The 23,724-nt window shown below is 45.2% G+C and overlaps 2 protein-coding genes across 3 annotated transcripts in view; both read right to left on the reverse strand.

Annotated features, from left to right (window-relative positions):
• Positions 1-426: 426 nt before the first annotated feature.
• Positions 427-23,724, reverse strand: part of APOD (apolipoprotein D) — a 48,242-nt gene continuing 24,944 nt past the window's right edge. Inside the window, exons 1-6 of one of the 2 annotated variants that reach the window (XM_057737969.1) lie at positions 13,507-13,649; positions 13,266-13,421; positions 10,023-10,175; positions 5,975-6,096; positions 2,683-2,771; positions 427-906 (exon numbers count right to left, since the gene is read on the reverse strand). In XM_057737969.1, the coding sequence (XP_057593952.1) occupies positions 671-906; positions 2,683-2,771; positions 5,975-6,096; positions 10,023-10,148 (573 nt within the window). In that variant the 5' untranslated portion in view covers positions 10,149-10,175; positions 13,266-13,421; positions 13,507-13,649 and the 3' untranslated portion in view covers positions 427-670. Of the gene's footprint in view, positions 907-2,682; positions 2,772-5,974; positions 6,097-10,022; positions 10,176-13,265; positions 13,422-13,506; positions 13,683-23,724 lie in introns of those variants that run through there. The other variant, XM_057737968.1, reaches the window with a different exon arrangement.
• LOC130855015 (enhancer of rudimentary homolog) lies at positions 18,598-18,936 on the reverse strand. Its single transcript, XM_057737818.1, has one exon. The coding sequence runs from the start codon at positions 18,934-18,936 to the stop codon at positions 18,598-18,600; it is 339 nt and encodes a 112-aa protein (XP_057593801.1).

Raw genomic sequence — 23,724 nt, forward strand, 5'->3', positions numbered from 1 at the left:
TGGAATGCAGTTAGGTCTCAGTAAATACCAGTTGAATAAAAGACCAAGAAAACTATTCTCTTAAAAACATTCCCACAGCTTCTTCCTCACAGATTTTCTTCCTTTCACAGACGCAAGATGGTCCCATTCTTCACCTGACTCTGAAGACCTCCTGATAAGAAAGTAAATGCTTCCAGGAAACTGCCTGTCAGAGACTCAGAACCTCCAAATGATTCCCCTTCTAGGGACCGCCTAGTGCAGGATGGGGGCACCCGGATTCAGGTCACCTGGAATGTGCCTTTGCCATCAGCCTTCCGTGTGTAGAAACAGGATTGTTACCTTTCAAGTGTTCAGTGCTTAGTTTTCTCCACATAACTGCTTCAGGATTTCCAAACATAAGCTTATAGTTAAAAACCCACAATAATTAGTCCAATTTGGAAGCCAGTGTGAGCACAGCAGGTCAGCAGCAAGTTTATTATCAGGCTCGCAAGGTAACAGGATGGTGCGTGGCTAAGTGTCTGGGCCAACTTGCCTTGAGTTCCTCTCCCCTAGCTCCTGCGGTCACGTTTCCCTTCTGGTGTTTGTAATAGTTTGCTATGGTGGTTTGGTTTGTCTTTATGAGGGGTGGTGAGGGGAAAAGCAAAGCAAAAGAAGGAACATGGAGGGAATGCAGCCTCCCGTTACAGCCTGGTTACATGAACTCAGGGCAGTTCACCTGATCGGTGACAGTCATTTTCTCAACGTCAATGTTATTAGAGGTCAGGATATCTTTGAGACGGGTCACTGTTTCTGGAGGGAGATAAGGGTTTCTTCCCAAGATCCAAACATGATCCATGTGAAAAAGCCAGATGATTGTGGTACAGGAGTACACGAGGGCGTAGTTCTCATAGTCGGTGGCCAGGACCCAGTACGGAGCTGATGGCATGACTGAGAAGCAGAGGAAGCAGCATTAGGAGGGACCAGGGCAAGAGAAACCTTCATCTCCAGCACCCTGGGAGCCAGGCTCTGGGGTTCTGGTTCTTCTACATCAGTGGTTCTTAATTCCAGCCTCGTGTGGGAATCATACGGGAACTTTGAAAAATACCAGGCCCACCTCCCCCCACCGCAACTGCCAGATTCTGGACTGGAGGTCACTGGTGCCTCTGAAAGTCCCTCAGTGATTCCGGTCTGCAGCCACAGTTCAGAGCCATTATTCTGGGCCCCTCCCTGATCGCAGGTTGGTACCTGGACGTCCATGATACCTGGGGGTTTGGCCGCATCCCCTGAACCAACGGGCTGCATTTAGCACTCGTGCATGTGGAACCACCACGTACGAAGCGGAGTCAAGAATGCGAGGTCAGGGGCCTCAGGCTTCCCAAGTCTGCACCACCCAGCTTCCTCTAAAACCCACCTACGGAAGGAGGTAGGGGCGAATGTTGGTTTGCTTGTTTTTCTTCTCGCCTGAACTCCGAACATCCCACCATTCTTAAGAACATGGTAAATCAGGTGGTAACAGGTTACAAGCTCTTCCTCCCAAAGGGCCTATGAGAGTTCACCGAGTGACAGCTGTATAGTGTTGAAAGCTCCACATTAAGAGGGTCCTTAAGAGAGATGGAGGAGTTACTTCCTCCATCTGAATCCAGAAACTTCCTACGTGAACTTGACCTCCACAGCCCAGGTCCAGGTCAAGTGTGTCGCTAAACCACACTGGCTCCGTTCTGTCAGCTCCGTCCTAAGCCTGCCATCCTAACCCCTCCTCTTTTCCGCGTCACTGAGCTTTAGCTTACTCACAAGGAATGCACCCCAGCCAGATAAGTTCCCTATAAACTTCATCTGATATGAACACTGGAAGAATGCCTTTTGCTGACACGGGGAGTTAATGGTCATGAGACCCCCGGGGTGAGGGTGGGGGGAGGAAAGCCCCTCGGTTCCTATCCGTGTGGACATGCTTCTCTCTGGCAGCAGATCCCACTTTCAGCTCTGGCCCCTTTAAGAGCCCCTGTACCCCTTTAGGCGGAATGCAGCGCAGCTGTGAATGCCTCTGAGGGTCGCACGCCTGCTGCTACCCACAATAAACTTCCTAATTGTTCTTTACGGAGTTGCCTACTTCATTTTCCAGTCTCAAAGTTCCTTTTCAGTTTAGAAGATATAATTCAATGACTCCACTTCCTGACACCGAGGAGAATTCATTGCCCAGCCTGTTAAAGGGGAGGATGGAACCAAGTGAAAGCCCAGCATTTTGGCGAGCACGTGGCAGACAGAGCCAGGACCCCAGCTCACCTTCACTCTCAGCATCGCGTGCCTCCACGCTTTCTCACGCTAGTCGTCCTGCTAGTCGTCCTACTCATCTTTCAGTTATTAGTCTCCTCTGGGAAACAAGACCGGCTTGGGTCTCCTACGGCTCATGCCTAACGGGCTCGAATCTGTGCTTCCTCTATGGACACACTTGCTGTAGTTTTATAGTAAATCACCTGGGTGCTTGTCAGTATCCACACTGACATGTAAGCTTCGCAGGGACAAGGGCAGCCAGCTCGGTCTTGCTCATCTCTGCATCCCTAGGGCCTAGCCCAGCGCGTGGCAGGTAGGAGGTGCTCAACAAATAATAATGTGTTGAGTCAATAGGGGTGACACTCAGATGTGACATGCGTGCTCTCACCCAGGGCTCTAGGCTTCAGTTTGCACACCTCCTGTCCCTGACACTTCCTGCGAGAAGTATATACTTACACCAGTAAAACTTAACTCCCAACTTGGCGGGCTCCGTGATGTTCTCCTGGGTGGCTTCACCTTCAATTTGACTCACAGTTCCATCAGCTCTGCAATCAGTTAGAAACAAAACCCAGAAAACCTGAACTCATTAAAAGCCCCAAATCAATGAAAGGCAAGATCTGTGACACCCACAATCATGGTGGCCAAATTGCAATATCTGGGTAGGAGGTTCCTGAAGGCAGGCTGGGTCCTAGTGCCTTCCCTGCCCTTTGCTTTCTTGCTGTCTCTGAGCCCAAGCAGAAGAAGACAGCTTTGGGGTGATAAGAACAATTGCTACACCCCAGGACTGGATAATATGTGAGGCCCTGGCACTCCAACACTGTTTTGCAGCGTATGCAGTGGCCTGCGAGGCCGTTTCCTGTTCCTGGGCTCCAAACCAAGACGGAGGAAAAGGGGAGGGAAAACAAGGTTCACTTCTTTAGAGATGAGAAGGGGCCAAAGGAAAAAAGAAGGACTGACTAGATTACTGAAAATCATGCAAAACATGGAGTCTGGAGATTTGCAAAATTTTCCCCCTCTTTGGGCCTCCGTGATATCATGTGGCATCATCTGTCCCATAGGGGTTCGTATGCCTGGGATCACAGCTCCGAGACCCCATCCAGTTCAGCAAGCCTCCGGTTGTGTGCGGGAGGTTCTGACATCAAAGCAGGCAGTGAGGAAACACTTCCCTCACTTCAGGGATTCTCCCGGGCGTCCAGACCTCAGAGACGTTATAGGTGAAGACATGTGCATCTTACAGTTAACGCCACCTTACAGCTGTCAGTGTCGTTTCTTTTTTAATGGTATATAAAATGGTGGTGTGTTTTAAACGTGAGGGTCTTTGCTTGGATGGATGAAATACTTTCACTCTTTTGAAGGGAGCTGGCCCTGTGTCTGGATAACTTCTAATGACTCCGTGGACCAACGGGAGAGGGGAAAGGCCTAGGGATTGAGGCTGTGAAGGCGGGTGCTCTTCCTAGCAGGCCAACAGAGGAGTTGCCTGTCCACCAGTCCTCAGAGAGGGGCAGACAGACTAAAATCAAAGCAATGGACGTGTTAGAAAGTCAGTAGGCTACGGTTAGTGGGGATGGATGTCCTAGAAACCAGACAATAAGGAGCAGGTACGGGGGGTCGGGGGGGGGATGTTCTCTGACTCTCCTGGATTGCCGAGTCTGTTTATCACTGAGGGGCTGGAGACCGCGTCCCACTCTCTCACCGGGAAGTCAGCCCTTAAGATGGAAGATGGTCCATTTCCATCTGCATGCAATTGCTTAGCAACACCAGTCTCTTTCCAAAGACCTTTCCCCCTTTCACCATCATTTATGTTTTGCTTCAGGACAGTTTTCAAAACACCAGTCTCTGACCATAAACTCATAATTTGGTCATAGGAAAAATGCATTTGTATTTTCAAGGGTAGCAGCAGATTAGCAACAATAGGTAAGATTAAATAATTACTACATGCCAAACACCATCCTAAGTACTTTACATGTGTTACCTCATTCAATGCTTACACAGCCTTATGGACGGAGGTACTACGATTAGTGCCATTTTACAGAGGAGGAAACAGAGGCCTAGAAAATTACCATAGCTAACCTAAGACCACATCCTTAGTAAGTGGTAGAACCAGGATTTGAAACTGGGCAGCTTAACTGCAAAGCCCCAGCCCCGAGCCCACCGCTTTGGCCCTAGCATTCGGACACCGGCTAAGGGTACGTGGCTCAGGCTCCCTGCCAGGCCCCATGCTTGTCTGCAGAATCTATACCATCTTCCTGAACTAACAAACTTTTCTCCATATGCCCTTGCTCTTAAGTAGAAGTGACTCTAGAGGCAGAATGACCGAATACTCCAGATAGAGCTAAAGAGGACTCCCGGCCAGCTCAGCAGGAGGGCTGGGGGCATCTGATGGGTTTGGGGATCTCTGTCATTGTCTGACTCTTGGTCTTAGGATGGACAAAATATTTAAAATCAAGTCATTGCTACTTTGGGGCCTACAAAATTCCTGCGAGATCTTCCAGGGGTCTGCGTCTCAATTTCTGTAGCCCTTACTGTGCTCTGAAATGAGCAAGATTTTTCTTTAGTGTCGCTCAAGACTCTTCCCTTGCTTCTCTGGTTTATGTGGGCTCAGAGAGACCACTGTGTTGTGGCTCACAGGAAGCTTACTGGGCAATAGGATGGCCGTGCTAATGCTCTCTGAGCCCGAGTAACCTCCACGCTGGGTGGGAGTCGTTTTCTTGAAGTTGAACACAGCTCTTACACAGTTTAGGAAACAGGAATGGCAACCCTTCACGCCTAGCCTCTTTCATTTGTCTTCTGGTCTCTTCCCCGTTTCACTTCTCCCTGGTTTTGAATCTCAGCTTCATCACTTATAAGCTGTGTGACCCTTGGGCAAATTACTTTACCTCTCTGTACCTCAGTTTCCTCATCCATAAAGAGGGGTTAACAATAGTACCGACCTCAGGTTGCTAGAGGAGTAAATGAATACCTATGCGCATTTCCATATACACACATAAATACATGTATATGTACACACGTATATACACACATGCAGAACCGTGCCTTGCACGTAGGAAATAATATTAGTTACCACTGTTTATTGTTACTCTTTGTGGATCGTGGGTGGGTAGGAGTTCTTCCTAGGTTTCTTTTTAAGTTTATATTTGCTTTCTAAAGTATGAATTTGGGGATCAAATATCAGTCTGTTAGAAGCCCTCAGTAATAGAGAAGTATATTTCCGTAGATTCTCCTGTTCACACAATCTTAAGTGTGACTATGTATGTACTTGATTCTCGCTTAATAAGAAAAAGAGTTTTCTGAGAGTTAAGCTGTCTGGAGATGGGATAACTTGTCATGGAAGGTGATGAGCTCCCAGTTTCTCCCAGCTAAGCTGGAGATGATTGAGAAAGGGCGTCTCTCCTGGGCTGGAGGTCAGACAAGAGGGTCCTTTGCTGTCCTTTGCTATCAGAGGGTCTATTTTGCAATGAGAGCAGGAACCTTGTAGTTTGTGTTACCACTGAGTCCCTAGGACCTCTCACAGGGTGTGGGACACAACCTGGTGCTCAACAAGTGGTCATGGAAATGAGCGAGTGACTCCTAGTCCCTACCATCCTGCCTGCCCAAATCTTTCCTCTCAGGACCTGTTGTGAGCAGGCAGCCCAGACCCAGCGATGTCTGCGTTCTCCCTGCAACACAGCAGGGTCACCCGTCACTCCAGGACAGTCTCCGCAGGGCTGCCTCTTGGATGTGCATTGCCTTTGAAACCACAGCCACTCACCTCAGCTCCTTGTTTATCACTTTGATGTTTCCGTTTTCCATTACCGAGTAGTTGGCTTGGATGCAATTTCCCTTCTCAAAGCTCACTGGGATCTTCTCAATTTCATACCATCTTCCAAGATACTGCAGAGACAACAACAAACAGAGCAAATCCTGTGGCTCTCTGGGGACCTGCAGACTCTTCCCCATTGCTGTCTTGCAGAGCAGAGCCCTTTCCTGGAGAAACCAGGCGAAATAGGCTGCACTGTTCCCAGCAGCCCCCGGGGAACAATATCGATTCCATTGGGAGTAAGTGAATCAGATGTGTGGGCACTGGTTGATGCCACAGCCTGTTCCTAAAATGCTTTTCACTTCGCTATGCTCTCGGCGTCCCCTTTGGTCAAAACCTATGTGAAATTCTAAACTCCGTGAAAGGAAGGGATTGGTTGAGATGATGTAAGATGCTATCTCAAATATTTTATGATTCTACAAGGCATCTCTGAATTGTGTGCAAAGTCAGATATGTTTACTTTGGGGAGCTGGGACTTCAGAGTTGGTTGAATTCTCCTCATAAGACCCCACAAAGGCTTTTGGCAGGTGATCAGGATTTAGAAGACTTGTATCATTCTTCCCCTAGGGGCTTGCTCTAGGTCCGTAACTTCGGTGCACAGTCAATTTTAAAGGAAGTGAGCAACTGTGTGGGTGAGGGGAGACAGGCACACTCCTTTCTCCATACATTGCCCGGCATAGAGACTACTCCAATCTACACCTTCATGAGGGCAACTTGGGTGATATCTAGCAAAACTAAAACTACAGATACTTGGCCCACCAATTTCACTTCTGGGAAGGTATCCTCCTGAAAATAAGAAATGATGTATGTATAAGGTTACTCATTGCAGTCCTATCTGTAATCATAAAAGACAGGAAACGCCCTAAGCGAGCATTAGTAGGGGACTGATGGCACAACCATACAATGGAATGTTATACACCCTCTTTTAAAAGAGCTACATGCAACGATCTCCAAGACACATTTAAGGGAAAAAGAGCCAGGTGCAAAATAGTGTATATATTAAGCTACCTTTCATGTAAAAATGGGGAAAGGCTATTACATCAGTTTTCTATTGCTGCTGTTAACAAATTACCACAAGCTTAAAACACCACAAACTTATGGTCCCATAGTTTTGTACATCAGAAGTCTGACACGGGTCTCACTGGGTTAAAATCAAAGTGCTGGCAGGGCTACGTCACTTCCCAGAGGCTCTAGAGGAGAATCTGTCTTCCTGCCCTTTCCAGGTTCTAGAGCCCATTTGCATCCCTTGGTTTGTGAATTCCTTCCTCCATCTTCAGGGCCAGCAAAAGCTGGTCAAATCCGTCTCACACTGCATCTCTCTGACTCCTCTTCCATCATCACACCTCTCTGACCACAGCTGGGAAAGGTTCTCTGTTCTGTTCCTAATGATTAGATTGCCCCCACCTGATAATCCAGGATACTCTTGCCATCTCAAGCACCATAACTTCATTCACATCTTGCAAATCCCTTTTTCCATGTAAAGAAACATATTTGCAGATTCTGGGGAATAGGGCATGGACATCATGCTTCCTACTGCAGTTATGTATGTACTTTTTTATATACATACACATTATCTCCCAAAGGATACATCATAAACTGTTTTTACTAGTTGCTACTGGGGAGGAAAACTGAGTCTGGGACACAGGGGTAGAAAGGAAAGTTTTCATTGTATGTTCTTTTGCAGCTTTCAATTTTGAACAATGTGAACATATTTACCTAGGCAAAATATTAATTGAAATTATTTTAGAAATTTAAAAATGTATTACTCAACAAAACAAAATCAAGGAGATGCAGCCACCTTCAAAAAATCAGAATTTGAAATGAGAACATACTGCAAATAGGTGGCAGTATTGTTTCGCTCACCTGGCTCTCTCCTAAAATATATACCCACATTTATGACATAAATTTTCCACTCATTTGTTAAGAACATCTTTCAGTTAAAATTACTGAACTTAACACATATTCAAATCACCAAAGAATAAGGTTAAAGGTCAATTGGTTTCATAGGCATCCTCAGAAAATCTCCATTTTATACAGTGCATTTAAAATAGTTATATTATTGTTAAGGTCACTTTAATGCTCCACAATTAAAAATGAGGAAGGATGATTTTCCAGGAAGGAAGAAACTCAGAGGCAGAAGATTGCTTTTCATGTCATGTTCCCGCATGATCTCATATTATTTTTGTGAAGGTCTTTTTATCTTTGGGGGTCTTTGTTTCTCTATCTACATAAGGAGAATGCAATGTTTAAAAATAATTATGAAAAGGAAGAAGTAAAACTATCTCCATTTCCAGATGACAGGGTTTTATATACAGAAAATTCTAAGGAATACACACACACACACACACACAATTATTAGAACTAATAAATGAATTCAGCAAGGTTAAAGGATACAAGAATTAATAAATAGAAATAAAATGTATTTTTATACTTACGATGACCAATCTGAAAATTAATTTAAGAAAATTCCATTTATAGTAGCATCAAAATAATCAAATTCTTATGAAAAAAAACTTAACCAAAGAAGAATAAAACAGACTCTGAAAACTACAAGACGTTGAAATAAAGAAGACCTAAGTAAATGGAAAGACATCCTATGTTCATGGACAGGAAGACTTAACGCTGTGAAGATGGCAACACTCTCCAAATTAACCAATGGATTTAATACAGTATCAAAATTCCAACTAGCTTCTTTGCAGAAATTGACAAACTGATCCTAAAATTTATATGGAAATACAAAGGGCCCAACATAGCCAGAAGAACAAAGTTGAAGTACTCATGTTCTGATTTCAAAACTTATTACAAAGCTACAGTAATCGAGACTATATAGTGCTGGTATAAATTTAGACATGTAGCTCAATAGGATAGAATTGAGAGTCCAAAAGTAAACTCTTACACGTATGGTCAATTGATCTTCAACAAGGATGTCAAGACTATTCAACGGGGAATGAATAGTCTTCTCAACAAACAGTTCTGGAACGACTGGATATCCTGGTGCCAAAGAAAGACGTTTGACTCCTATATCACACTATAAACAAAATTTCACTTAAAATGAATCAAAGACTTAAATGTAAGAACTACAACTATAAATCACTTAGAAGAAAATATAGGAGTAAATCTTTATAATCTTAGACTAGGCAATTGTTTTTTAGATATGCCACCAAAAGCACAAGCACAAAAGAAAAAGATAAATTGGACCTCATTAACATTAAAACGTTTTGTGCTCAAAAGACACATCAATAAGGTGAAAAGACAATCCTTACTGTATACGGGGCAGCTGATTATATCGATATCTTTTTAGTGCAGGTAACAAGAAAGCCCCTTGGAGGAGTGCTGTCCTCTCCTGGGCCCTGTTTGAGTAACCTGTTGGGGTCCTGCACTCCTGGGAAGCCTAGTTTTGAATCCTACTCTGCATTTACTGAATGTGTGACCTGAGTGGGTTGCAAGCTCTCTGACATTCAGCTTCTTCAGCTGTAGAGTGAGGATAACCGTTCTGCAGCAGCTGCTGTCGATGCCCTGGCCCGTCCTCTCAGCCTACCTCTGGGCTCACCTCCATCATGGCAGGCAATTCCCCTACACACTGCCAGCTTCCCACCGTGAGCCCCTGGGTCTCCTCTGCCAGGGGCTTGGCCAGTGCCACGGGAGCTAGCCCTGCCCCCCCGCACCTGTCTGTGGGACAATCTGAGGCACGTTCTACACGTTTCCTCGGAGGATTCCCGGCAGGACTGCCCCCCATGGTGCTCCGAGTAACCTGCTCATGAATTCACCTCTTACCGCTTTCCTGCCTTCGCTGTCTGTTTCCCCACATGCCCACTCAGGCTTCCTGGGATCATCTCCTAAAACCTCTCTGTCCCCCACCCCTCCCCGTTCTGGTCTCAGAGTCTGCTTTGTGGGCGCTCCCAATACGATAAGGACCCACCCCAAGGCTTGCTGTGGCCGTTAGAGCAGAAAAACAAAACAGGAGACAGCCAAGCGAGTGGGAGCCAGCCTCTTACCGCACCTTGTTCACGTCGAAATTCTCCTGCACGGGAGGGCTGGGGCACTTCCCGAGACGGAAGGCTTGTCCCTCAGCTGCTCCGAAGAGGCCGGCCAGGGCAGGCAGCAGCAGCAGCAGCAGGGGCGCCATCCTGGGGCCGCGGGACTGGGGATGCACCTGGAGCGGGGAGAGCACGGCAGCTGGAGGGGCACGGCGTCCCGGGAGGAAGCTTTCTGGGCCGGCCGGTCCCTCCGTGGGCACCTCCCACTCAGCCCACCTGAGCCCCTCACCTGCCGGGGCGCCCTCGGGCACGGGGTCTCCGCGAGGCCCTCCTCCCCTGAGCGCCTCTCCGGAAGCCTGTGTGCCTCCATTAGAACACATTCTGCCTGGTATGAGCGTGTGCTGGATTTATTTTGCCAGCTGCCCCTGACCCCACACACCTAATGATGCATTTTTCAAGGGGGAGCATCGTGTTTGCTTCTCCCTGGACTCACCCTGGGAACCTGGCAGTGCCAGGCGCAGCAGACACTTGTTGAGTGAACAGGAACAATGTGTGTGGGGGGTGGGGTGGGGGGAGGCAAACTGGGAGAGGGAAGCCATCAAGTGAACCAGGAGAGAGAAAACGGAAAACAAACCACTCGCTACATTTCCTGGCCTGTGAGGTTCATCAAAGGAATGCCTCCCGGAGTCCACCTCCCGGCCCTGCCCCCATCCTGCCGGGCTGTTTACCAACCCAAGAGCAGGCCTGGGAACTCTAACAGGGCTGGGGGGCTGCAGGGGGGCCCTGACCGGGTTTGAATTCTGGCTCTGCACATACTGAGGATAACCGTGTCCAATGGATGCATTAGCTACCTTGGCTATTAAGTGGGAATAATCATACCAACCTCATGAGGTTTCACAAGAATTAAATGAGAAAATATAGTGTTTAGAGCAGTGTCTGACACAGAGAAAGTGCTCGATAAATGCTAGTTATTATTATTATGGAAAGCAGAAACAAATGACTGTTTCCTGAATTTCTTTTTCTTTCTCTCCCTCCCTTCCTCCCTCCCTCCCTTCCTTCCTTCCTTCCCTTTGACATTCTGTGGAGGGTATTTTTCATAGATGCTGTACATTTAACCAGAGAAGGACCAGTTGCTGACTTGTGATTGTGAAAAAAGCATCTGAGCCCAGTACCCTTGGGTGTGGAAGCTGCTTTGAGGAGGGGCAGTGGGCAGGGGTGGGGCTGTTGACAGGGTAGCCTGGGCTGCTCCCTGCTTCTTTCACTGACTTGCTCTCAGTCTGTTCTCTTCTTTGTGACGCCTGGCCTGTAGCTGCACAGGAGCTATTTCCAGCTCTTTGCCTTTCTTTCTGTGATGAAGGGGACTGAATCAATGCAAGCAAGATGTTCTCAGATCTGAGTATTTAAAAGGATGTGTCATAACAGGAATAATTATAACCACTTTTTTATAAATCTCTAAACCTCCAAATAACCTTTAATAATCAACAGGTTTTCTTCTGGAGGTTTTGTTGCCCATTTTTTCAAAAGAACAGTTACATAATGAGTAAAAGCTGATGCGAGGTTGGGGGGAGATAGGGTGGTCCCTGAGTCCCTGCCTTGAGCAAGTCTGCTGTGGGGCCACTTTCCTTAGTCTTTGAGGCTCCACTCCCATCAGCCCCTACCACCACGTAAACAACACATGTCTTTTAACCTTTTGGAGGATGATGGATTTGCCAAAATCCAGCCCAAACCCACAAAAATTTGCATTCCTTTCCAAGAGGTTCACAGAACCACTGAAGTTCTACTCTTGGCCCCTAGTAGGCTCCAAGCTCAGTGCCTTGCCCAGGAGTCCTAAGCTCAAAGGACGGCCACACACTATGCAGTCTACAGTATACCCTCCCCCCTGCCCCCACAACTGGACAGGACCTTAGAGGTCGTTGATCCAACCCCTCCTCTCAGGTATACAGATGGGGAAGCTGAGGCCCAGAAGGGGCAGAGGGCTGGGGCTTGGACCCCATCTCCAGCTCTTCATTCTGCCGCACCCCTGAGCCGTGCTTCCTTCTGTGACCACTTTTGGTGGCTTCAATAAACACCTACCTCTGTACCTCATAAATCTCCTTTCACCACATGACAGTTCCACCAAAAGTCAGTTCCTTGTCTTACTCTGACAAGTATCTTGTTACAAATTGTTCTATTGTGGGCTGAAACACTCCTTAGCTCTGTAGGAGGATTTCAGAGCAAAACTAATCCCCCTTGTCTGCAACTCTTCCAAAGATGCCTCTTTATTGCAGTAGTCTTATTCCTATGATTAAAACTTTTTGTGAGAGAAAGAGTTGATAACATCTATTTTTTTTCAGTGCCCCTTGCGTTTTAATTCACCCAACACTTATTGAGCACCTTCTGAAGGTAAATCACAGTACTAACATATCTATGAACTTGGGTACGTATGACTTATTTTTGCATCTTCTTCCATCTTTATACTAATGGGAAGACTGTCCTAACGAGGAGAGTTTAAATTCTTTAAAAAAGATATAAATTAAATATTATTTTAACTAAATATTAAATAACTAAAAAATAATTCCACCCCGGTTATGGTGCACCCACGCTGGGCCAGAACCGCCTCTGTGGGTCCCTGCTCGCACGTGCTGGGCTTCTCCAGGGAGAAGCCCTGGCTTGAGGATTTACATGTGCACCGAATGTCCACAGCATCCTATCTGGAAGGGTCCTGCGCTGACAATCTTCAGGGTACTCAGTGAGGTTACTTCCTGATAAGCTGTGAAACCAGAACTTAGGCCAGGTTGCCTAAGAGCCTGCACACCTGCATGTGAGAGTGGACCTGGTGCCTGGTTTCAAGGAGCCGCAGAACATTAAGGACTAGTCTTTTAGATTTCAGGTGACCAAAAAAAAAAAAAAACAAACCCAAAAAACATTTCCACAAGTAAATGGGTCTTAAAAACCATTTTGCTATTGAATCTAACAAGAAAACATCTTCTGAAGAAAATATTTTCACATTTTCTATTAACTTTATTTAATTTAATAATTACTTCTATTAATATTAAGTGCATTTTCTATTCACACAGTGTATTCCAATTCACTTTTCAGTCAATTTTACTGTAACGCACACCGGATAACAGCCCCCCAGAACTCATCCACCACAGTACTGCTGTGCGGACTGGTTCCCTGCTTCTCTCATACAGTGCAGAGGGGCGTGCACGGTGCAAGCAGAAGACTTTGAGGTTGAGTCAACACCGCATGGGCACCCCAGCTCTCGCATTTGTCGGTGGTCTTACCTTAGGCCTGTTGCTTAGGATGTCTCAACTTCAGTTTCTTCATCTGAAAAATGGCACTAACAATATCTCCCTTGTAAGGCTGTTTATGGAAAAATGAGACCAAGCCTGCAAAGGGACTGGCCAAAGGCCCTCAGTCGTGTTAGTTGTTATTTTTAGCTGAAAAAAGGCAACGAAAAGTCAAGACTGTCTCTATTTTTAAGCATTATTTATCATAGATGAGAGTTAAAACCACAGTACATACCTTTTTTATCAAGGTGAAAGCAGTTTCCACATGCAAAATCATCCAACTTGAGATGCCTTCTCTTGGTGACTGGCTTCTCCCAATCTGTTTTATAAGCGTCCTCAGGTCACTGATGTTTAATTTTAATGCATGCCACACCCCCTCCAGTTCAGGAAGGCCGGCCTAAAAGCTTCGCTCTGTATGAAACACAAAGATGGGATGTTATGTTCATCTCCCTCCCCCAATTTCCTTCACAGCTGCTCCCTGAAGAAGAAACAACGAGATATTGTTTGTGTGTGTGTGAGAGAGAGAGAAAGACAAAGTGCATTTCATTTAAAACATCTTTTTTGCTGTGTGGATTTTCTAATTTAATTTTCTCAGTTAGTATGCACTTTTAAGTTCCAGTAAGATGAGTTGAAACATGTGTTCAAACATCTGGTATTTATTTTTCATTTTTGTGTAAATGAAAAAGCAATAATCCCATTTCCTGAAAATGGAGCCTGAATTCCACTCATGTGGTCCCTGGCCTGGAAGATGATGCTGGCAACAGAGAGAAGGTTGGGAATGAGTTGGCATTCTCTGTGATCCTGGGCAAGCCACCCATTCTCTGAGTCTCCCTGCTGTGAAGCATAGGCTCATTTCTGTCTCCACCACAGCTGGGCGTGTAGGGGCTAAAAGCTGGGAACACCAAAGGCGTCCTCTGCAGCTCCTCTCTCAGTGCCTTAGATGACCCTCCCAGGTACATATTCTAGGCAGCCTGTTCTGCTTGCGGTGGGAGTAGGGGATGCGGTGCAGATTTAAGCCCAGGGGCACTTTTGGTTGGACCTCACCTCTCTGTGCAATGAAAAGCTTTGGAATGACTCTTAGAAATTGGATTCTGTGTCCTTGTGATAGGCAGAAGGTTTTTGTTTTGTTTTGTTTTTATTGACGTATAGTTGATTTACAATGTTGCGTTAATTTCTGCTGTACAGCAAAGTGGCTCAGTTATACATATATATATATAAAGTATATATATATACTTTTTCATATCCTTTTCCATTATGGTGTATCACAGGATAGTGAATATAGTTTCCTGTGCTGTACAGTAGGACCCTGTTGTTTATCCGCTTTATATATAATACTTTGCATCTGCTAATCCCCAATTCCCAATCCTTCCCTCCCCCCACCCCACCCCCACCTCCCCTCTTCCTTGGCAACCACAAGTCTATTCTCTATGTCTGTGAGTCTGTTTCTGTTTTGTAGGTAAATTCATTTGTGTCGTATTTTAGATTCCACATATGAAGGATATCATATGGTATTTCTCTGTCTGACTTACTTCACTTAGTATGATCATCTCTAGGTCCATCCATGTTGCTGCAAAGGGCATTACTTTGTTCTTTTTTATGGCTGAGTAATATCCCATTGTATATATACACCACATTGGCAGAAGGTGGCATTTGATAAGACAGTACTTTTGTAGCAGACTTATTCCTAGATAAAATTCATTTTCAAATTTGTAAGCAATAGAGAGAAATCTACAGCACTAGGCCTTATAAACATTATAACAACAACACGAGTAAACCTTAACATACCAAACTTTGAGAGCGCTTTCTCTGGGATGTTCTTTACCTTTTCAGGAAAAGAAGGAATTCTTATCCCTGTTCAGGGCACTGACTCTGACTGTGCTCCTGCAGTGCTTTCCCCTCAGAGCTCTGCATGGCTCCCTCTCTCCCTGCAGGTCCCTGATTTAATGTCACTTCCTTTAAAGGCCTTCCTGACCTTTCAAAAATAGCACTCATGTCACTATCATTTTACTTAGTTCATTATATCCTTACTATATCTTTACCTGAAATTATATCCTTTATTTATGTTTTTTCTCACTTACTGTGTTTTCCCCACTGGGATCTAAGCTCCACAAGTGCAGAGGATTTGCTTCATTTTCTTATTGCTGTACCCCTAGTGGCTACAGCACATCGTAAGTGCTCAGTAACTACTTATAAACTGAATGGAAGGGACCTATATATTCAAAGAGTTTACTGAGTATTCTAAGATATGTAGAAGGAGCTAGAAGTAATATTCAAGAGACTTCTATCTGAATTGTTTTCTGAGGAAACTACTGGCCTGTAACAAGTACACTAAATAGCTGCACAGTTTTCCACAAAGCAATGTTGCTAAATTTCCAAGTGTGTAAGATAAGCTTGACATATTTATATATTTGAATCCTCAGCATGAAATCGAGAACTGTGGAGCTGAGGGTACTAGTCTAGGAGTCATAGTGTGAGAAAATCACATTATCTTTCTGGGTCTCAGTTTATTTTTCTGTAAATGATGGCAAATGATATAATTTAGGGAAATCCTCTTTTTATGTTTCTGGAATGTAGAGCCAAGCACAAGTTCTTAAACATCATAAAACCAATCAGACCTGTGTTCTAAACAAGTCTTTATTTTTAAATTACAAAATAGTGCACATTTGCTATAAACAAAATAGTACCCAAATGCAGGCCTCAGAAAGTGTGTCTCATAATTCCACACCACAGAGATTGTTACTTTGTACTTATTCGTCTAGATATTCCTAGACTGATCCCAAAAGAATAACAATAATAGCAACAACATTCAGTGTTCTGAAACTTGCTTGTCTTCAGGTAATAATGTATCTCTCGATATCAAGTCATATAGATCTACTTCATTCCTTCATTTGGTGTAAAACCTTTTTAGTGACAGCACATTTCTTCAAAGAGATGGCCTATGGTTTCATAGGAAAGTAGTTCTTTAGTTGTGTGATCTTTCATCATATAGGTAATTGCCTCAATGATTTCACCATAAGACCCTCAGGGAAGATGAAGTTGTTTTCATGGAAATTTTGTAGCAAGAAATAGCTTAAATAAAAGTTTCCAGGACTTCCCTGGTGGCGCAGTGGTTAAGAATCCACCTGCCAATGCAGGGGACATGGGTTGGAGCCCTGGTCCAGGAAGATCCCACATGCCACGCGGAGCAACTAAGCCCGTGCAACACAACTACTGAAGCCCGCACGCCTAGAGCCCATGCTCTGCAACATGAGAAGCCACCACAATGAGAAGCCCGCGCACCACAACGAAGAGTAGCCCCTACTCTCTGCAACTAGAGAAAGCCCTTGCAGCAACGAAGACCAAATGCAGCCAATAAATAAATTTATTTTTTAAAAAGTTTCCTTAATGGAAATTTCTGTATTTATTAATAAGTGGTTCTTTCAACTGCCAGAGTCATCCTGTATGCCTTTCTAAAGTGATTTTTCTGGGATTTCCTATGTGGTGCACTGGTTAAGCATCCACCTGCCAGTGCAGGGGACACGGGTTCGATCCCTGCTCCAGGAAGATCCTACATGCCACGGCGCAACTAAGCCCATGCGCCACCACTACTGAGCCTGTGAGCCACAGCTACTGAAGCCTGTGTGCCTAGAGTCTGTGCTTCACAAAGAAGAGAAGCCACCTCAATAAGGAGCCCATGTACCACGATGAACAGTAGCCCCCGCTTGCCGCAACTAGAGAAAGCCCGTGTACAGCAACAAAGACCCAATGCAGCCAATAAATAAATAAGTAAATAAATAAATAAAAAGAAAATAAAGCTATTTTTCTTTTGTCAGTTAAAATGAAGGCGAAACACAACTGTACTTTTCATGTGAACACCCAGACTACAAGTTTTCAAAAACAAGCATTCACTCTTTAAGACTCAGGTCAAAAGTTCCAGTCTCTGGTTGTCTTCCTGAATTCTTGCCCACTCAAAGCAGTGTTCATCACTCTCTGGTTTGTGCTTCCACAGCACGTGTGACTTTGTTCTCAGGCCCATTACACCATGTCAAGCATCCCACAAGGCCCACCATCTCCTCCTGGAGATGGTCAGATCTTTCAGAGTGGGTTTGTCTTAATGTCCCTGGTAAGTTGCATAATACCTGGCACATAAGTGTTTACTAAATGTTATTTGATGATTGAATGTTTAATTCTCATTATTTGTGGGGATGACCACATACTTCATGATTTATTCAGATGCCCTCTTTACTCTCCTTCCTGCTCCTTTGTGGCCATTTCCTTTATCACTAGGAGCTGGAACCAGTTGAGAGTTGAAGGATACCAAGCATCTGCTGAACAGCAAGAAAGCAATCAAACTGGTGAAAACTGCAACTTGACATGGCACTGGGGGAGGAACACGGAACTGGAAGGCAGGATGCCTGGGTTCTGGTCCTAGCTCTGTTACTAGCTCATTTATCTATCCATTCACTCTTTCAACAACATATATCAAGCACTGCCGTGTTCAGTAAGTGTTCTAAGTCCTGCATATGTACTGGTGAAGAAGAAAGACAAGGTCCTAGCTCTTGTGGGACTTACCACCCGGAAGAAAATCAGACACACAGACAGGAAAACATATACGAGAGAACAGGGTGATGTAAAAGGGAGTTTCTGGGTGGGCTACTTCAGTTTTGTGGGTGGGCTACTTCAGTTTTGTGCTAAGTAAGGGTCTAAGTACTGACATTTCAGTTGAGATATGAAATGATGAAAAGGAAATAGTCATTCAAGGATCACGGGGAAGAGCATTCCAGGAAGAACAGCTAGTACAAAGGTCCTAGGGCGGGAATAGATTTTAGGTTTTCAAGGGACAGAAAGACCAGTGTGGCTGGAGTGCAGAGATGAGGAGGAAAAGGATTCAAAGTGAGTTTGGTAAGGTAGGCAGAAACCATGTTACATCCTTTTTTTCTTTTTTTTTTTTTTAAATAACTAAAGAACATTTATTTGTTTTCCACTAAGACTTTGTCTTGAGGACATAACTAAACTGCATCACCGCCCCCCACCCCAATTTGAAGAAGGGTTAGTACAGTGAATGTTATAAAGCAAATAGAACAGTTTGAAGGACTGGAACCAACATTAACTGACAAAAACCAATCAATCTACATCATCATAAAAATGTTTAAGCTAAAAAAAGGGGGAGTGGGCGGAGAAGGGGGTTTCAGATTGAACAAGATCCTCACATTTCATCGAACACATTCAATCCTGGCTAGAGTGTACCAAAATGGAACCAGGATTACTATAATACAAAACTTCCACAACAGCACGCTGTACACACCTGTGCTCCGAGCCCACCTCCATCCCCCCAACACTTCCAGACTCAGCTATTTCCCAGCCTGTTGGGCCTGTGACGAGGGGGCACGAAGGTCTTCTCTTTAATCCAGTCTTTGTTATAAGGCTGGTATGTCTGGGTATCAGCTCTGTGAACAAGGCAGCTGAGGTCTGCCAGGTCATCACTAAAATCAAACAACTGACTGATATCATACATGACAGAGGGGCTGTCGGGATCCATTCTCTTCAGATGTTCTTCACACATTTTACAAATACCTTCCATGGGTTTATTCACAGATTCACAGTCAGCATAAGTTCTGCCTTCTGGCCTCTTGGTAGGCTGTACCAGCAAAATGGTGCGAGACGCCGCTGCCGACTCCGCCCCCATGTTACATCTTGCTTTGAGGAATTCGGATTTTATTTCAAGTACAATGGGAAGCCATGGGAGGGTTTTATGCAAGAATGTGACAAGATGATTCAGGCTGCCCTGTCAAGAATGCATTGTAGAATGCTTCCAGATGGATCAGCTGGGAAGCTACTGCAGTCATGCAGGTAATGGTGGCTTGGAGCACAGTGACTGTGATGAAAATGGAGAGAAGTGGACGAATTTGGGATATGCTTTGGAGAAGATCTGCTGATGTATTGAAAATAGATAATGAAAGAAAAAGAGGAATCGAGACTGACTCCTAGATTTATAGGCTGAGTGACTGGGTGAGTGCTCACACTAAGGACTAAAGCTCGGAAGCCTGAGGGAGGAGAAGGTGTGGGAGGCAAAGTCGAGTTCTTTCCTGGGTAAAGGATGTCTGAGTTGCCTGTCAGACAGCCACGTAGGAATGTAAAGAAGACAGTTGGATATTCAAGTCAAGATCTGGGGAAAAGTCAGGACTGGAGGCAGAGATTTTGGAATCGTAAGCACACAGATGGTCTTCAAAGTCATGGGACTCGATGGGGTTATGAAGGGAGAAGCACACAGTAACAGGAGAAAAGGATGCTCAGGACAGATCCCTGCTACCCTCTAACCTAGAGGGATTGAGTAGAGGAGAGAGAAGGAGCCAATGCAGGAGACAGAAGTAAAAGAGGACAATGGGCTATCACAGAGCCAAGGGAAGAAAATGTTTCAAGAAAAAGAAAATAATCAACTTTTGCTGAAAGTTCAAAGAAGATAGGAATGAGGAAGTGGCCCCTAGATTTAGCACATGGAGGCCACTGGTGACCTTGACAGCAGTGGTGACCACAGTCTCTTTGGATAATGGGTCTAGAAGCCCAATTTGAGTGTGTTGAGGAAGGGACATGGAGACGGCAACTTGCTTTTGAAGTTGAAGGAAAGTAGAGAAATGGGTTAGTAGCTGAAGGGAGACACGGAGGTTGAGGGAGGCACTCAGAGCACGCACGTGGGGCTGATCCAGCTGGGGAGGAACACTGACTATGTAGGAGAGGAGGGTGGAGACTGCAAGAGCAATCCTGAGCCGGAGAGAGGGCACGGGATCCAGAGCACAGACGGAGAGGCTGGCTTTTGAGAGGAGCAAGGGTTCTGGGTCCATAGAAACAGGAGGGGAGGCACAGGGGAGGCAGCCAGATGCAGAGAGGTGTAGCTCTGGTGGTAAGAGGATGCGGGGTTTTCTCTTTGTGTGACTATGGTCAAGTCACTTATCTTGCTGAGATCTGTGAAGAAACTAAACAATTCTTCTCTGATCATGGTAAATGGGTTTCCTTGAACACAGTCACTCTGCTAATGACACCTGCCTTAACACCTGCTCTGTTCATTAAGGTATAGAGTGGGGAAGGTGCAGGGTTCAGTCTAGGACTAATTGTAATCATAGCTCCTGACTATTGAACACTGCAACACCAGGTCCTGTAAAGGTGCTTTCCATATATTAGCTCTAGTTGTCACACACCCTGCAAGGCAGGCATTAGTACTAGTCCCATTAGAGGGATGAAAAAACTGAGGTGGGAAGAGAAGGTCATGCAACTTTTCTAAAGCGATGAAGAATTTAAGTCCTAGTGTGTGACTCCAAACCCGTGCTTTTTTTAAAAAATTAATTAATCAATTTATTTTTATTTTTTGGCTGCGTTGGGTCTTCATTGCTGTGTGTGGGCTTTCTCTAGCTGTGATGAGTGGGGGCTACTCTTCATTGCTGTTCGTGGGCTTCTCATTGTGGTGGCTTCTCTTGTTGCGGAGCACAGGCTCTAGGCACGCATGGGCTCAGTAGTTGTGGCACGTGGGCTCAGTAGTTGTGGCACATGGGCTTAGTGGCTCCAAGGCATGTGGGATCTTCGCAGACCAGGGATTGAACCCGTGTCCCGTGCATTGGCAGGCGGATTCTTAACCACTGTGCCACCAGGGAAGTCCAAAATTAAAACTTCTTGTGCTTCATAAGACACCATCAAGAAAGTGAATGTGGGAGAAAATTTGTGCAATCATATGTTCGACGAAGAACTTGTATCCAGGATATACAAAGAACTATCACCAACTCAACAATAAAAAAAACAAACAACCCAATTTTAAACAGGCAAAGGAACCAAGCCTTCTGCTATTGACAGACATTTGAGTTGTTTCCAGTTTGGGGCTATTTCAAAGTTCTGTTTTGAACACCCTTTACAGTGTTCCCTGGTGCACACGTGAAAAAGTGTCTTTATCTAAGAGTGGAATTACTTGTGCATGTTCAACTCTACTAGGTAGTGCTAAACTGTTTTCCAAATCATTTCATCAGTTTAGACTCCCTCTGGCAGCGGAAGAGAATTTCATGGTTCTATATCCTCACCAATACTTGCAAACCCATGCTTTTAACCACTGTGTTCTATTGCCCCTGCAACAGAAAGGGGTGAAAGGGTTCACTGGGAGATTGGCCAGGGGTTTAACCCCTTCCAACCTTCTCAGCAGAGAAAGATGATAGCAACGGCTTACTAATTCCCGAGAAATGCTGAGGCAAGCGGGAGGGCTGAGTTTTCTGCACCAGGCTCAGAAACTAGTGTTCCAGACATTAGTTGACCAAGGCCATCTTTTAGCAGAGGAATTGAACCCATCCATCTAGTCCATCATCCAACACTGTCATCCAACAAATTCCAGGAGCTGGGACATGTGCTACCAGTTACCAGTGCACTAGATGAATCCTCAGTCAACCTATTGTGACCTTAAGCTTTTCCAGATGTTTTTTGGGAAACAGTCTTTGTCCGGTTTTGCAATCCAATATAAAATGAGGCCAGTTCTTATGAAGATATACAAGGCCAGCGGGGCCACCTCCATGCCTTCCAACGGGACCAAAATTCAGGATTTTTTAATGCAGAAGCAGTAAGAGTTCTGTTTTGATTTTTTAAGTTTCTAAGATAATAAATAGATGGGTGGACTGAGCTCGGGTTCAGGAATAGGGAGAAATGGGGTTCTTGCCTCGGCTCTCTTACCCCTTAGCTGGATGACTTTGCAGAGTTTCCCAAGCTTTCAGTCCAGGGTTTGACTATCAGGTGTTTATAAAATGGAATCCATGGGTCTCCATGGGAGGCTGATAGAATCGTATTTCAATAAAACTGAATTCTTTCGTGATCCTGTTTTGTTTTATGCACTTATGGATATTTTTGCCCAACTGTCAATGGGTCCAAGGCACAAAAAGGGTAGGAACCTACCAGAGGATCTCTGGGGTCCCTGCTTGATTTGACATAATTTCCATTAACATACCTTCTGGGAGAGAAATTTCTTTAATGAAGTCCAACTGAGGGTGGAGGAGTGAAGGGCAGTCTCCCAATGCTGGTGAGAGAGGCCAATAAGTAGGAGGTGATGGAGCATCACATGTGGGCTGGGGCCCAGGTGGCAGAGGGAGAGCCAGGCTTCAGGCTCTCACAGGCTGTCTTCCTCTGGGTAGAGGGGCTGAACCGTTGCACACATAAATGTGCATTTGGGGAGCACCCCTGAGAGGCAGGAGCGGCCTGCAGACTGAGAGTCACAGGTGCCATGTGCTGCCTCGAGGGAGAAGATTAGAGGGAGAGGGTGGCCGCAGGAGGAGAACCATGACCTGGCCATCCTTCTACCTCCTGTGTTACTCCCCCCCGTAACACAGTCTCTGATGATAAGGTGATGCTAGCATAAATAAAGAGTTGTCACTGACTGATGAGCTGGCGCCCGTCTACAAGACACTTCTTATGCTGGGTACTCTACATACAATACCTCCTTTACGCCAAGAGCAGCCACGAAAGGTAGGTATAATTATAGCCATTTCGTGGAGCAGAGAACTTGCTCGCAGGTTAGTACTTGCCTAACATGGTGCAGCGAGCGGCTGAGCTGGACTCACACCCACTTGCGAATTCACCTGCTCGTGAACGGGAGCTATAGGCCAGTCTCTCGGTCCAAGGCAGTTCCTCTTACAATGGGGCGTGCCCCAATTTGAAGAACAGGATTTCTATGTCTCCATCTAAGTCTCTAAGAAAATGGCCATTTGATTTGATTTATTATTTACTTTGTGAAAAGAGGTATTGTTGTACTGTGTCTGGAATTTTGTGTTTAGCCTGGAAGCCTCCTTTTAAGTTTCCTGAAATGAGTATTTACAAGTAGGTCCTCATTACAGTGATGAGGAGGGTACCGCTGGATTTGAGAACCACAGCATACTCCATTAAGAATGGCAAGTGCTTTTCCATGGGCTACATCTCCTTGAGGAAGTAAGTGGATGTGGGGTAGAGGAGGTAACTGAGAACCATGGATTTCATTGGTTTCTGGATTCAGGTGGAGGCTGTACAGTAGATCTGTTATCGACTCAAGCATAGATCAATGCATCCCTTGGTCTTGCATGCTTTGCATGGGGTCTAAGAGCCACTGTTTTAGAATTATTGATGGTGTGAACTATTACAGAATTCTCTGTGCTTTTCTTCTCCAAGTATCTTGTGTTAGTGACTCTTCCTTAGACCAGTGGTCCTTAACTCTGGTCACATATACCTGGGGTGCTTTTAATAAGACTGATTCCTGGGTCCCATCTCCAAAGATTCTGACTTAATATAATGGATCTGTGTGAGGGCCTAGTCATCAGTAACTGTTAAAGCTCTGCCAACATAGAAAACAAATTTATGGTAACCAAAGGGGAAAGGGAAGGAGGAATAAATTAAGCATTTGAGATTAGCAGATACAAACTACCACATATAAAACAGATACACAACAAGGTCCTACTGTCCAGCACAGGGAACTATATTCAATATC

This window comes from Hippopotamus amphibius, chromosome 6 (genome assembly GCF_030028045.1).
Source record: "Hippopotamus amphibius kiboko isolate mHipAmp2 chromosome 6, mHipAmp2.hap2, whole genome shotgun sequence".
NCBI classification, from domain to species: Eukaryota; Metazoa; Chordata; class Mammalia; order Artiodactyla; family Hippopotamidae; genus Hippopotamus; species Hippopotamus amphibius.